This window comes from Cupressus sempervirens, chromosome 7 (genome assembly GCF_028749045.1).
Source record: "Cupressus sempervirens isolate cs-2001-9-10 chromosome 7, ASM2874904v1, whole genome shotgun sequence".
Lineage (NCBI taxonomy): Eukaryota > Viridiplantae > Streptophyta > Pinopsida > Cupressales > Cupressaceae > Cupressus > Cupressus sempervirens.
The window spans coordinates 550,080,890-550,096,523 of record NC_143124.1 but is presented as its reverse complement, the minus strand read 5'-3'; the positions used below and the strand labels follow the sequence as shown (position 1 = coordinate 550,096,523).

The 15,634-nt window shown below is 36.7% G+C and overlaps 2 protein-coding genes across 2 annotated transcripts in view; both read right to left on the bottom strand.

Annotated features, from left to right (window-relative positions):
• Positions 1-355: 355 nt before the first annotated feature.
• On the bottom strand, positions 356-1,823 carry LOC149547959 (uncharacterized). The gene is made up of 2 exons (XM_089794820.1): positions 1,441-1,823; positions 356-1,355 (listed from the first exon to the last, which is right to left on the bottom strand). The coding sequence occupies exons 1-2, from the start codon at positions 1,714-1,716 to the stop codon at positions 645-647; spliced, it is 987 nt and encodes a 328-aa protein (XP_089650946.1). The 5' UTR covers positions 1,717-1,823; the 3' UTR covers positions 356-644.
• Positions 1,824-2,568: 745 nt separating this feature from the next.
• The window catches only part of LOC149547958 (uncharacterized), a 45,936-nt gene continuing 32,870 nt past the window's right edge, over positions 2,569-15,634 (bottom strand). Inside the window, exons 2-11 of the mRNA XM_089794211.1 lie at positions 7,756-8,120; positions 5,260-7,641; positions 5,102-5,167; positions 4,888-5,006; positions 4,408-4,677; positions 4,230-4,322; positions 3,444-4,130; positions 2,954-3,350; positions 2,778-2,852; positions 2,569-2,651 (exon numbers count right to left, since the gene is read on the bottom strand). Of these exons, the coding sequence (XP_089650337.1) occupies positions 2,569-2,651; positions 2,778-2,852; positions 2,954-3,350; positions 3,444-4,130; positions 4,230-4,322; positions 4,408-4,677; positions 4,888-5,006; positions 5,102-5,167; positions 5,260-7,641; positions 7,756-8,120 (4,537 nt within the window). The remainder of the gene's footprint in view (positions 2,652-2,777; positions 2,853-2,953; positions 3,351-3,443; positions 4,131-4,229; positions 4,323-4,407; positions 4,678-4,887; positions 5,007-5,101; positions 5,168-5,259; positions 7,642-7,755; positions 8,121-15,634) is intronic.

Sequence of the window (15,634 nt, the reverse complement as noted above, 5' to 3'; positions counted from 1 at the left end):
GGGGAATTAAATAAATAATGAATATTTATTTAATTGGCTAGGAACGGGTTTTGGACAAATTTAGGTGTCTACAAATGTATTATTTAAAAATTGTGTTTTAACTATAGAGGAAACTCTGTAGTTGAGCACGTTCAGGCTGGAGTAGTACTGGGATGGGTAACCTCTCGGATAGTCCCCGTGCTTCACCCCTGTGAGCATCACCTAGATCCAATGAGTTTGACTCAAAATCACAAAGATAGCAATATCACAATCATATTTTCCACAAGAAAAGTAAATCATGGATACAAGAGCAAGTAAACAGGAGAAATCCATGTACAACTATGAAGAACAATTAGCAACAATATTTTCCAAGGCATTAGCAAAATAGATATTTGAACATTTAAGGCAAAAGTCTGGCCATTGTAAATACTGAAACAAATAATGATAGAAATCAAGGGGAGTGTGGAGCTCCGAGTGGTTTCTCCCACAGAACTGATAATAACGTATAAGTACTTCTAATCAGCAAAATTGCTATTCTTAGCATATATAATCTTAGCCTCTCGAATTTTGTAGGACCACTCTCACAAGAGACAACTCTAACCAGTTAAAATACGGAAACAAAAAGCTGCAACTTTAAATCTGTTTTCTTCTGCCTTTGTTCGCCTTCATTCCTGTGGATGCAATGGCCATGGGAGATCCCCCGCTTCACAGTAAAATCTAAACCTCTGAAAAGCTTGTATGCCCGCCATAGACACATCATATCTGTCCAATGCTGATTTCAGTCTCTCCCAACTTCTTAACTTAAACTTCTTTTCCTCGGCCTTCTTTTCATTCTTGTTGACCTCATGGGATTCCACCTGCTCTTTCAGCAGGTTTACTTCTTTCATAAGAGCATCCAACTGCTGCTTCGTTTCCTCCTTTATTTCTTTCTTGAGGGCATCTAGTTCCATCAACAATGATTTCTCTAATTTATCATTTTTTTCTTTCACAATTTTGATGAAGTCCTCTGGTCCTGCCACTTCACTGTTTTTAGGAGAATCTCCACCTTTCATGACATCATCAGTTACTGATATCATTTCGTCATCGACAGCTTCCTTCAATTTCATGCACTCTATGTTGCTGCTTTCAGGAACCTCTGCATTTTCAGAATCTTTACCATTCTTCTCTTTGACATCTACTTCTGGTTTCTCTGTTGGTGGTTCGTTATTTGTATCGCTTCGATTACAAGGTTTCGCAGCTACCTTTTCGCTCTTTTTGCTTTCTTTCTTTATGCAGTGCTCAACGATCGCTCGTAGCGACGGTCCAATGGGCCCTGATTCTGAATTTGATTCTGACTCCGGTTTATAGGTTTTGAGAAGATCAATTTCATTCCATCTCTGCTAAAAAAGGTGAGCGGAGTTCATGAGCTTCATTGGAATCAAATGGTTTTATATATGTATATAAATAAACTTATGCATGTACCTTTACAAGAATATTTATGTTGTCCTCAAATTCCCAGCAGATGAATATCCAAGTAATCAACTGTACTTGCCATCCATCCAAATGCTTGGTTTCATTGTTTATGATGAAAATGTTCCAGACCAGTCGATGGTAGGTAAGCAAGCGCTTCCACTCTCGAGGCAACTTTCGGAAATTTGTAGCCATCCTTTGAAAGTGGCAAAATGTCTCTCGCTCTCCTTCACTGTATCTTAGAAACAGCAACTCCCTTATAGGAATTACGGGATTTGACTCTCTCATACCTTTGTCACCTGCTTTGCATTAGTAGGCGCAATTATTATTAAGGAAAGCAGTGTGAATTGCAAAGATTAAAATTATAATTGTAAAGCAGATTTGATATCAGAATATTGTAAATCTGAACGAGCATACTTGTTCCATTTGTGCCCTGAATTCCTTCAAATGGTTGTTTTTTTGTTAATTATTGTTAGTTGAACAGCTGTTATTTCTGATTCGAAAATAGCAGTAGTATTTATGGGTAGCTTGGACAGTTGTTCGTCCTTATCTAAGTATAGCAACATTAGTTATGGGTAGTTTGGACAGCTGTTTGTCCACTTGCCAAGAATTAGTAAATGGTTGTTGCAAGGATAATTATTTACTGATTTTAGTGATTCCTTTTTGGACATCTTGCAACCAATTCTATAATTGGTTGTCGAGTTGTCTTAATATCAGCCGTTGGTTTGATTTAATTTAGGCCGTTGGTTTACCAACAGGAGTAGTATAAAAGGAGGTCAGGGGGCATTTGGAGAACGATAAGTTTTGGAGAAACGTTTGTAATGTTAGCAAAGGCGCAGTGTTAGCGTGGGGATAGCAGTGGGGAATATCAGCGAGAGAAATTAGGAGGTTGTCAAAGTTCTGCCAGTAAGAGGCAAGGAATTTTGTATCTCTTGATTTGCTGAAGTTTAATATAATTTCTCATTTGTAGAACTGGTTTTCCTTTAGGGATTTTTCTAGGGACAATTTGTCCGAAAATATTGTGTTCATTGTGTTGCGCATTTCTTTCCATATTTTATAAGTGAAGTTGCAGTTGTGTTATTTTTCGATATTAGCTGGGAATTTATTTTCAGCAGTTTAATAATCGTTTATGATAGAAGATTAATAATCAGTGACTGCAATAATTGATTTTTCACATTTTTCAAGTGCACCGTCAAGTGGTTTTACCGAGCTACTAGCTTCTCCTAATAAAAAAGTAGTGTCTATCAGTTGCTCCGTTTACAACATTCAAAAAATACAAAGGAAACATATCCTACATTGATATCAGAATATTTTAAAAACTTGTGGACATAATTGAATTCCATCTATACCTTGAATATCTATGGCAGTTTCTTCTGCTGGTTTCATTTGTGATGGATTGTCTTCTGGTTCTGCTGAGTTATTGGCTTCTTGAGGAAGTACAAAGCAATTGCAGTCAGGTGCTCTGATTAAAACATTAAGAAATCGCAAAGCATATAGAAATCGTTACTTTTATTTCATCTCTTACCTGAAATAGGACTAGTCACTGACCCAAGCATTTCTTCAAGAATATCACTTTCCAAATATCCCTTTGATCGTTCTAATGGAGAAAAGAGAGCATTGTATGCTGCATCTATTTCTGGTACAACGGAATCAGCTTCTGAATCAGAAAGCCCTCCAGTATTTAGTTTTTGGAACACTCCCAAATGCCTATCCAAGAAATTCTTAGATTGGACTTCACTGGGGTCGGGGAGGTCTAATGGCAGTTGTATTATCTTTTGTAAATACTTGTCTGCTAATTTGGTATCTTTTAAAGATTTATCTCCGTGTCTTTTCAGTATTGCCCGTTGGATCAGTCCCTTATCCATTCCCAGAACTACGCTGATTTCGCAGACAGCTAGTACAAGATTAATTGCCGACAAAACCTGCGTCCCATTAATTTTTTTTTATCTTAATACATTGTCAATGGCATAGGCTCTTAATTTTTTGGGTTGAAATTAAATTTGTAATAAATTCACCTGAAGAATGACGGATTCCTGGCATCGATCGAGATCGTCAACAAATACAATTGTTCTAAGATCGGCACTGGGTATCCAACTGGCTATGTTCTCTCCACTGTATGAAATAAAGCAAGACGCAGGCCCTGTTATGAAATCCCATATGTAGGAAGCAGCGGAGCATAAGGAATAAGGTTTTCTGCTGATTTCCTTTTGCAAGAAAGTAATATCTGCGATTACCCGATCCTGATATCCAAGATTTGCAGAGTGGTCTGGAAGTTTCATATAATTCATTAATTGAGTACTCACTGGATGCACAGTGCTCATCACTTTCTTTACCAGAGTCCATACCATGATGACCACGGTTAGAGGAAAAGATGCGTATTTTAGCTGCAATGATTCCTTGACCTCGTATCTATCCAGCAGCAGCCATAAGATCCAGGTAAACGAGGCTGCCAATAGAACCGCGAGCAGGCATGGGAACACAATTTCAATCAAGATGGCCTCTTTCTGCTTTCTCCAAGTGTTTCTCACACATGTGCTCAACCATTGGGCATCTGTCATTATTCCTTCCATTCCCTTTGTAATTTCCACTGCTATGCCCGCCAGCGCTTCTGATTCGTTCCTATATCTCCAAGCGTTATATCGGACTGTTAATATAGCAGGCACCTCAATTTCGGACACTGATTGTTGACCCTTCACTTTAAACTGAGTATAAAAAGTGAGAAACAGTTAACAATAGAAAATTACTACCACGGATAACAACAAATGACAACACTGAAACGTTTCTTAAACTAAGATGTTTACCATGCCACTGCTACCCATAGCAGCTAGTGACTTAAATATATGATGATGCTTAGACTTGTACTCATTCAAAAATTCTGGAAGCGAGTCTCCTTCCTAGTTAACAACCACATTTAACACAGGGTTAGCAGAGATGGTTGAAGAAGAGGAGAAATATTACTTTATAAATTTACAAATTTACCTTATTTGGTTTGTCTTCTACTGTAGATTTTATCCATCTCCAACATTCAACTATCTTGTTCTTTAGAATCTGAAAACAATTAGTCTTTAATTTCGCATCACGGAGCAATAGTTCTACACTTTTTTGAATCTGGCGGTATTTCTTTCTGCCCTTATCGGTATGCTCTAAAATTTGAAAACCGGGAAATCTTGAACTTGTCGTTTGAGAACTTGGCATTTCAGATGGCAATAACGCCAATTGTGCAGCTGTCTTCAACAAAACGCCCTCTGTCTGTATTGATTGAAAAAAAATTAGATGATGATGCACTTTCTTTCATTTTAATGTTGGATTCCTGAGTGTGATTCGAAATGATAATGTATTTCAGAAAATTATCTAAAGTTTATAATAGATTGTAGAAATAGATTGTCGAATGAAGTACGTTAGGCTAAACATAAAAATTGAGTAAGAAATAAAAATTCAAATCTATGATTTTGAATTTACCTGCACCATTAGGCTTGATTTTCCCATACCCCAGCTGCCGGAAATGCCCACCGTAATAGGAGGTTTTAGATAAGGGTTTAGAAGCAACGCGGCAAGACCATGTGCAAAATCACTTCTTCCTGTAAAATTAGGGATAGACACTGTAATTAAGCATGCTCAAAGAGTATATCTCAGTATCGTTTTTAGTTAGAAAAGAAAACGGGTTATATTTTACCCAGATTATCGGATATAGTCGGCGTATCATTTCCCTGCTCTGCAATACTTTTAATTTGCTTGCAAACTGCAAACAAGCAGGCGCATAATAATAATATAATATTGGCCTCATAAATATATCATTAAGCTGTAAACAAAATCTGAAGTTTATTGGAATACCTGTGTCAACATTACGTCGTTCATCCTTTCCAGTTAAAGAATCTCTCCAGATCGTATCTTTAATGTCGTCGATTTGAGCACCCCTAGTAAGCAATTCTTTGGTCATCTGAACATCACCTACACATGCAGCTATTCTTAACAGATTGTTTTCCTTCGCTGCTGTTTCAGTGAAATGTTGCTTCTGTTGTAAAAGAAAGTCTAGGAGAGGGGAATCCCTGAGATGTTGGTCTGCAGTGCCTAGCCCAGCAGCGAAAGCCCACAGTAAAAGCAATCTTTTTTCATCAGATCCACATTTCATTAACAACAAATTGGCAACTTCTTTTCCATGCTCTCCAGTTAATTCTGATTGCACTAAATAGTGGAATACCGTTCGGCCATCACAATCTCTCTCGAGAAGGGGATGAGCTCCCCAGTGCAACAAAACTTTTATGATATCCGCGTGTCCCCCTTTTGCGGCTTTATGAAGCGCTGTTTGTCCAAACACATCTGTTGAACTCACATAAGCTTTAGGCTTCTTTGACTTTCTCAAAAGTAGATCAGCTATGTGCATTCTGCCCTCTGAAGCGGCCACATGCAGTGGTGTGAGGCCGCTGTGGTCAACAATGGAATCAACATAATTTGTATTCCAAAATAGCAATCTCGGACAGAGATCATCGTGGCCTGCTTTAACTGCTTCGAAGAGAGCTATTCGCCCATCGCTATCTTCTTTTTGTAGAATGTCTTCATTCATTATATAAAGCAAATTACAGAGGTCTCCATGTCCTTTCATGGCTGCAACGTGGAGAGCCGTTTTACCCATATCATCTTGTTTGGTGACCCAATTCTTCTTCTCCTCCTCGCTTTTACATTTCTCGAGCAATGATTCAGATAACTTACGTGCCTTGTATGCATCTTGACACATAGAGGCGTAATGCAAAGTAGTTTGGCCCTGCTCATCGCAGGCAAGTGGATCTGCTCCGCTCTCCAAGAGTTTATTCACAACTTCTGTATTTCCTTGAGAGGTAAACTCACGCAGGAGCTTTGCAGAATCCACCTTATTAATAAATGTGTCCAGCGCTTGTTGAGAAACTGACAATAGCTTCACCATCAACTTTATGTTGTTTTTCTTGACCACCATATCCAGAGGACTCACCCCATCCTTGTCTTTCCAAGTAACCATCTTCGCCCAATCTTGAGAACTCCGCACTGTATCACTGTCGCCTTCCCCAATGAGCACATCGACAGTATCTTCACACCCTCTCTTAACTGCGTAGTGGAGGGGGAGGCGGCCTCTGTTGTCTGCAACATCGGGCCTTCCCCCGTATTCAACAATCATTTTACACATCCTTGGGTCAGCCTTATATCCATCACACGCCCAATGAAGAGCAGTCATTCCGTCTTCGTTTGCTGCATTGGCGAACTGCTCTTTTGAATCACATTTGTCGAAAAGACTCCTCACGATTTCCATATTATTGCTCCATGATATAGCATAATACAGAGCCATATTCTGTTGGTCTGGGCCAAGGTTCGCTTGTGGCTGTGCGCCCCACTCTAATACCCTTTTCACCACCGCACTGACCTTATCCCGCGCTGCATAAATTAGAATCTTGTTGAGAACGTCGTGATTTGTAGCTTTGTCGCAGTAGGCGAAGGATGTCTTTCTCAGGGTATCATTAAAACGTTGCCTCTGATCACTTGCTGCATCCTTGCATGCCTGTCTAAATATCATTCCCCTCTCAGATCCTACATATGTGGAGAGATGAAAGAGTATGGCGGTGGACATAATGAAATCCCTTCGGCTTCGTGTCTGACACCCTTCATTCTTCCATTCTTCCATCAGTAAACAAAGACTCTTATTTACTATGAGCATTAGAGAAAAGCAAGAGATGATGTGCCACAAAAAATTCCAGATATCATCTGATGTGTCTCCGCCTTGAGAGGCAAATTCCCGAAACCAATTCACTTTAGAATATTCCTCATCCTCACTTACATATGTGCTCCTACGTTCTATATGATTAAGAAAAGTTTTCCCCAGGATCTTCTTATCGTCCTGACTGAACTTGTCCCAACAAGACTTTCCTATGCTAACCATCACTTCTTTGACTGACTCTCGAGATAAATTCTTCCTTGTCGCTTTCAAACTGGCAAGTTGCTCTTCTCCAAGTATTCTGCCCATACGACATATCACTCTGTTCATCTCTGCAAATGTAGTTCTACCGCTGAAAGGTATGTTGCCCTGTCTGACATCTAGTGAGTTAAAAAGCTCTTTTTTCTCCCATAAGTTGAAGAGCCAGTATACAACTTCGTAATTCCAGTCTTCAGCGCACAAAAGTAATGCGACTCCTCTTCCCTTGTCGGTCAGGGAAACACCTTCATAAATGCACCCCGCATTATCTAAGTTACCTGAACAACATTTTGTAATGCTAGTTGAGTGCACCAGGCACCAATACACTCACCTATCGCTTACATCTGAAGTTTCAAAGAGAGTATATAAGCCAGGCAAAGAAAAGGACATACCCGAGCTATATCTCGCTGATGGCTGGACTGGTACAAGAAGCATGTGTCCCAAGCAGCTTCTGAAGTCATCAGACATTTGGAAGTGATAGCCAGGGCCGCTTATCCAGCCGTCGAGAAGACGAGCTCTCTCCCATTGCTGGAGAATGCCCTGCTGCTTAATCATCTCAAGGTTGTGAGATGCTTCCTGCAAAGTCGCCAAACGCCAGCCTGGTTCAGTAGAGTAGTTCCTCTCAACTTTCTTCATAATGCAAGGCACGGCTTCTATCTCAGTAGCCATCCTGAGCTTAGCCATACAATTCTGAGCTTCCAGTGTTTTAATGGCAAATGCTCCACGCCTAATGATTCTTCTGATTGGAAAAGAAGAGCTAACAAGTGCAGGAATTCGAATAAACAGCAGTATTTGAGACCCAAATTGGGCTCAAATATCACAATCTCATAATAAATTCACTTTTTAAGTTGTAGACCACAGTTAGGTGAAGCAATTATGAATAATCGGTGAAACAGTAAAAGTAGAAGCTTGCTTGTGGAAATGATCTGTTCAGTTCTTTTGTTTAGGCTGATAGTGGATAGTAGATAATTAATTCATCTTCTAACCTCCTTCCATAAATTAATTATCTTACATATCTTTGATGATCTAGAAAGGATGGGTCCCAACATCAATTCTTGTTAGGTACCCATTTACAACTAGTGACCACATTTCATTTCCCCTCATCAAGTGGAAGGCCCTCCTATGTAGTGTTTCTATTATTGCTGCTATTGATGAGACCATATGAGGTTGTCGGGAGTTGTCCAAACATAACACTTGTTTTTCCACATAAACCAGTCTGATATGAAACATAAATGAGGGTGCGGGGAAAGAGGAGCTAATGGCAGTCATCCTACAAGAGAAATCTAACAAAGTCTTGATTCATCCATGCCAAATTTCATTTCAAATCACCAATTTCATTTGATATTAGGTTTAAGAGTGAGAATAAAGAAAATTAAGTGACACAGTGGTACAGTGTGTCATCGATATCAAGGTTAGTACGCTTTTTTCGCTATTCTCTATTTGTGACTAGGTGATTTCTTGAGTGAAAAGCAAATGAACATCACATCTTCAGTGCGCTCAGCCATATAAGATACATTGCACCATCACATGTTTACCTTACTTCTACAAAAAGAAAAGTAACTAGCAATTGTACCTTGGTGTGCAATGGATACGTCAAAGAGGTATGTAAGATTAAGACTAAAGAGGGAATTTTTTCCTCTATTGTTTGTATGCATTTGTGTAATATGCTGAAAAAGTAAACATTTCCCAATTGTTATTATGTATGCAATGAAAGTCTTGATGGATAAGCAACATCTTTAATTTAACCATCCATCTATTTACATAGATCCAAACATGAGTGAAACATAACCTCTGAAGGACACAATCATGTGTCATTATCAATAGGCTTGTGTTTGCAATAAGGAGGGAGAGAGAGAGAGAGAGAGCGGGGGGGGGGTTAAGGAGATAAAGAAGGAGAAGTATTGAAACATTTGTTTATTTTTCATTAGTTAACTTGTCATTACACAAAAGTATTTTGAACACAAGAATTTATTTACTTATAATTCTTTTTTTATCACAAATGTCTATATCTCGTTCCAACAGTCCCATATGTGTACCATCTTTTTAGTACTAATGATGGACGTCCACTGTTGTAAAGGTCTCATTTTGATAGAGGCTAGGAGTATGCATGAAAAATATTTGTATTGATATCTTATTGGATGCATGTGGATATAATAAAGGTACAAGTAACAGAAAATGATTTAAGAACATTCAAAATTAGAACAACGTTGTCGGTGGATGAGAATGGTGAGTGGAAATGGTGTGTTAATGTTTCATCTTAGAAATGAAAGATAAAGAGCAGAAAAAAAAAATGAATGCTAAGACACAACTATTTATCTTGGGAAAGCCCTCCAACTTAAGGGAAGAAAACCCAGTGCCACAGTAAAATTATTTTATTGATGAAAAAGTAGAAGTTTAAAATACAATATGCCCAAATATAAGGCTCAAGCTAAAGTAATATTCATGAAAAAGAGATGTCTATCTCTATCACACTTTAATTCCTCCTAAAGAATATATAAAATTGCCGAGACCCTTCACTATCTTGTAGTTACAAAGTCAAGACCCCTCTGTTGTGTTACCTTTTCGTTGGCTTAACTCTTCGTTGTCTACACATAGTCTCTTCACTAGCCATTATTAAAAATTCTTCACGATCTCTCTCTCCCACCACCTACTCTCTCTCTCTCTCTCTCTCTCTCTCTCTCTCTCCCATCCCCTACTCTCTGTGTGCCACCTCCTACTCTCTCTCTTACACTTCCTCTCTCTCCCATCCCCTACTCTCTCTCTCCCCTCTCCCATCCCCTACTCTCTCTCTCTCTCTCTCTCTCTCTCTCTCTCTCTCACACACACACACACACACACACACACTCCCATCCCCACCTCTCCTCTCTCTCTTGCTCTCGCTTTTCCTCTCTCCTTCCAAATTTAGGTCTTAATAGTGCATGCGCACTAAAGCACGTACACACTAATGTGTGCAAGTGCTATTAAGATCAAAATTTAAAAATCCTTTGAATAGTGCATATGCACTATAGTGTGCACGCGCTATTCAAAGCTTTACATTCTACCAAGCCTAAGGCTTGATTTTTCCTTGGGGATCCAACCCAAAGGTTTGGAGTCTCTAAACTAGTTTGAGATGTGTTTTGCTGCAAACATACAAAAAATGATTGATTTTTCTTGTGTGCTCTCCTTCAAGTTTCCTTGTGGTTGAGCATCGATAAAATTAGGTTACATGACATTGTAGGTCTCTATGTTAGTATATAACCATATAATTTATTTTTTATTTGAACTATTTCAAGCCTTTCAACTATAATTTATTTTGAATGTATGTCCATTTTTTGTCAAATACCAACATGTACTAATTGGGCTGCAGATTTTAGCTCGTTCATCAAATTTTGCAACAACTTAATTTTATAGAAACTAGATTCCATTCTACACACTTTGAAAAAAATAAGTTTTGATTTTAGATTAGTTTTCAATCATTTCTAGGTGGAGCACACAAATATTTCACGTTTTTGGGATGTGTCCAATTAAAAAATTAATTTAAAAAAATACGCATTATAAAATTACTCAAAAAATCTGAGATAAACTACACAGTGTTAGGTAACTTTTGACTAGAGCAATTAAAGAATTTCAAAAAAAAAGTTAAAATTTTAAAGGGGCCACACTTTGTATTGTGGTATGTTTTTTTTGAATAAATAGTGCCACTTTCTGTGGCCCCCTTTTTTGAGGACCTAAAACTGAACCATTTTGAAAAAAAATTAGTATTTTAGAAACTAGATTCAAAGGACTACTACTTTTTTTTTTGTCATATCTTAAAATTTTGAGTGCAACTATCTTCAAATTCTTCTTGAAGTTCAGAAATTGCTGATTTTAGAAAAAAGGTGTCCACTTATACCCCCCTTTTGGCACCACAACTTGGTGCACTTACCCTCTAAGGAAAGTAACCACCGCAATACCATACCCTTGGCAATTTCTAATCACCCCTCCACTACTCGTAGCTCCCGGGTTACCTTTAGCCGCACCATAAAATTAAGCTTTATGCCAACCCTCTAAGGGTAAAGACCATTGACATTCCTTTCTTCTTTTCTAAGTGTCATTGCTACTTCAAGTATCTCTTGAAAATGAGTTAGATCCTTTGCATCCCATATAATTCTCCAATAGGGCATTTAGAATTTTACCAGATACAATTTTAGCTAGAAGGCAGGCATCCCTAAAGATACAAATATTGTGTTCCTTCCATATTCCCAACCAAAGTGATGTAGAGCCCATTTGCTGATGGCTTGGAGTCCAAATTCCTTCTAAGAGTCATCCCACTACCTGAAGTATTCAATGGTCGAGGTAGGAGCACCCCAGCTCATCCCAAAAACTTGGTTGAAAATAGACCACACCTCTCTGGTCAAGGAGCAATGGATAAACAAGTGGTCCACAGACTCTGCCTTGTTTTTGCACAGAACACATGTATTTGGAATAAGAAGACCTCTTTTGCTTAGATTGTCTATTGTGAGAATCTTGTTCTAGAGTAAAAGCCAAAAGAAAATGTTGATTTTAGAGATAAGGCTAGGGAACCAAGCCTTAGCCCAGTCTAGTCTGAATCCTACCTCACAAGAGCTTGGTACCCTGAAGCCACCAAGTATATTCCATTAGAAGTGTTCTCCCAAACAAGTTGGTCCTGATCCTCATTCAAAACCACTGAGTGAAGAATAGCCATCAGAGGTTTGAGGTCCCCAGATATTAAAGAAAGGTCTCTCCAATCCTGACCATGTCTATAGTCACTAACAAATCTTCCATACCTCTGAACACAAATATTTTTCCATCTTTCATATTCAAGAATATTGTGAAGAGGCCCTTGGATCAACTAGTTATCTCGCCAGAAAATGTTATTATGCAAATATTGTAACATTTATCTATATGGTTGTTTATATGCATGAAAATTAATGTTGAATTTGTTTTATCAATTATATTTTTTTTTAAAGAAGGCATGACACATGCGATCACATACACACAAGAACTCTAATATATCAAAACTATTTTTTTTTCTTTATTTAGGTAGCTTTCTATTTCATATAACATTAATAATGACTTCCTATCCTTTTTGGATTATTATGAAGCTAAAAATAATATTTCAAACAATACTAAACAATTGATATGCATAATTTTAGTTTATGGAAATGACATATTTAGTGTTCTATTTCATTTGTCTAACCGGTCTATTTTCCTATTTATATTTTTTATAGCAAAGAAGAAATATCTTTTCAATTTTTGGATTTCATAGTAATAGTATTGAATTCATCTAAATGCATATTTATTTTAGTAGCTAATTATATATAAATACGTTTTTATGAATATTTTCAACGTAAAGATTATTCATATTGATGAATTTGTAGACATAAGAATATTCAAATTATAAAATTACATCTAGAAAAACTTTCATAAGTTGTTCAATAGATAAATAGAGAAATGACTAAACTTGAAAAATATAGACTTGGTAGAGTCTTTGTGATAAATCAATCCAATATTGATGGAATCCATCAGCCTAACCAATGATTTATATTAATTCTTTTTTCTTTCTTATTACCAAATTTCTTAGCTCTTGTTGCAATTAGTATTTTTTTAATTTTTGACTAGAAAGACCTTGTGTATTTTTTACATTAAAAATATATGTTACAAAAATAGAAACCTATTCCAAATGTGTTTATTTTTTTGATGAAAATAATTAACCTCTACGATGCCTATTAAACATGATATTATTTCCAAACTGATTGAAAATTCATCCTTCATAATAAGTTGATCTCCAATATGGTCTACAATGATAAGATAATAGTCCCTTTTTAGCAGATGAAGAGACTTACTTGCAACAAGGGATTATCTTCCTGAGTAGTATTAGAATGTTTTGATAATATATTTTATTAGAATGGCCAATTTTTTGCAAGCCACAAAAATGGTTGTGATGTAAGTTAAACTGGCTACTGCAAAATTCATCTTCATATGTTGTTTTTATTAAGAAAAATGGTAGCATAAGTGTGTAATAGATGAACTATATAAACAAATAAGAGTAAATGACATAGCAATAAACAAAGCAAGTGTAAGATCAAAGAAAATTGAGACAATATGGGAATACTTTTTACATTCAAGCTCTTCATACAAGATTACATTCTTTCATGAGGTACATTGGATGTATAAAATAAAAGAATAATAAACATGGTGCCAAAAACTAATTTGAAATACAATTCTAGGTGACATCATCTAGAAGCTTCAAGAATTCAAACATCATAATAAATGCTTCATCTGTCAATGTAAATCTTTGACACATGCAACTAACATAGCATGAATCGATGGAATCAATAAATTATTACTTCATTTTCTTTATAGATATGTAACTTTCTCCCACTTGAAGCTAATGAAGAACACTCAACCAGAACTATAGACATCGAATTACTTAATCTCTACATATCTCATGCTTTTCTCTTGGAAAAATATTTTGAGCATATTAGGGGTGAGTGCACCAAGATGGTGTGCAAAAAAGTGGCTAGCTTTCAAAAAAAAAACTTTTCATAATGTGATCGCTTAATTAAATTTTAAAAAACTAGGCTTATCAAAGTTGAGCCTTTTCTAAGACAAAAATAATAATTAAAAAACATTTATTTTTACAAAACATGGTCACGTTTTGTAAAGAAAAAAGTGTTTTCAAAACACAATTGCATTTTGAGTATCATACAAAAATACAAACTCGCGGTGTGTGCCTTTTTTGCCTAAAAATGCATTTGAAGGAGATAAGAGGAATGAAAAATATCAAAACCTGAGTGCATAATCTTTGTAATTTCATTTTATTTCCATTTTGACCAATTTGAAAATATGTCACATCGTCAAATGGGTAAGAATTTTTCTTTTTAATTTCAATTGGGTAGGGTTTGTTGAAGTTATTTAAGTTTTCTTTAATTAATTTGATGTTAGATTCGGGAAATAATCCCCAGCCACGAAATAAATATTAAATACCTCTTTGAACACGAGAAAGTCTTGATAATGTTGCAAACGATCAAGAAGAAAACTCTCAAAATATTTTCCCACAACAATAAAGACCTTTGCAAAACCCAAATCCATTACCAAACCTAAATGCAAACCCTCCAAATCCTCTAATAGATCATGTAGATGCAACACAAGAGGACCTTATAAATTTCCTCCGACAAAATAGTGCCCAAATACATGTATTGGTTAAAAGGTTGAGGTCTGCTAGTCTTGTGCACCACTCATCCCTTGTCACTACCTTAGAAAGAGCAAACTCTAGTGTGAATGAGGTGTCTAGGGAGGTTAAAACATGGGGTTCACAAAAGAATAGATGTCATTCATTTTATGTTGATGATTTCCATATGATTGGGTGAAAAAAAGGGGATACTTAAAGATAACGTATGCTCCATTTTCATTGACCTTATTACTAGTAACTCCCTAGAAATAACTACAAATTGGTTTCCTATACATTGGTGTGTTTATAATAGTATGAGAGATGCATTTTAGGATAGGTGGTATATGGTCTTTAACTAGCCACCCTATAATACTTGGGAGGTTTCTTTATATTTTCTAAGAAAGTTGTATTGTGAATTTATCCTCTATGAGAAACCAAAATTACTTTAACATCTATTAGTTCTAGGGTAGAGGGAGAGGCTATGTGCAAGATAGAGTTGGGGGCCATAGGCTGGTAGAGCAGCAACATAGGAGGCATCTAGCTAAAAAATAGCATAGTTCATCTTGCATTCATACTAGTAGTAAAGGAGTCTATGGATTTAAAGACCCTTTAGGTAGCTACATCATTGGTTGATGTTATTATTGAGCATGGCACATAATAAGTCAAAGAAGAGGGTCGATTAACACATGTACCACCTCCATTATCATCAAATGCTCCATATGGATTAGCCAAACCCATTGAGCATATGTACCATAATTGTTAATGCATATGTTATGTCAGTGCCCAAATCAATACATTGGAAATCCTATGAACTTGCCCTCTCAATTTTGGGAACTCCAATTAGACTTGGTCAATGAACAAGAGTAATTAATTAAGATCCTACTCCCCTACACTTCAATCTCTACAAGACCTAGGCAAGTGAACTTATTCCTCAACCCTAATCTATTTGTTGGAGGAATTTTATAATAGATAATAGTATATGTAAATTGATTGGTTGCTTATGATGGCAAGTGTTTCTCAAGAGTGACCAAATTACAACTTGAATGAGTGTTTTGAATATTTGAATTTCTTATTTATGAATAATTTAAAGTAAAAAAGGTGTGAAGTTGTGAATTATG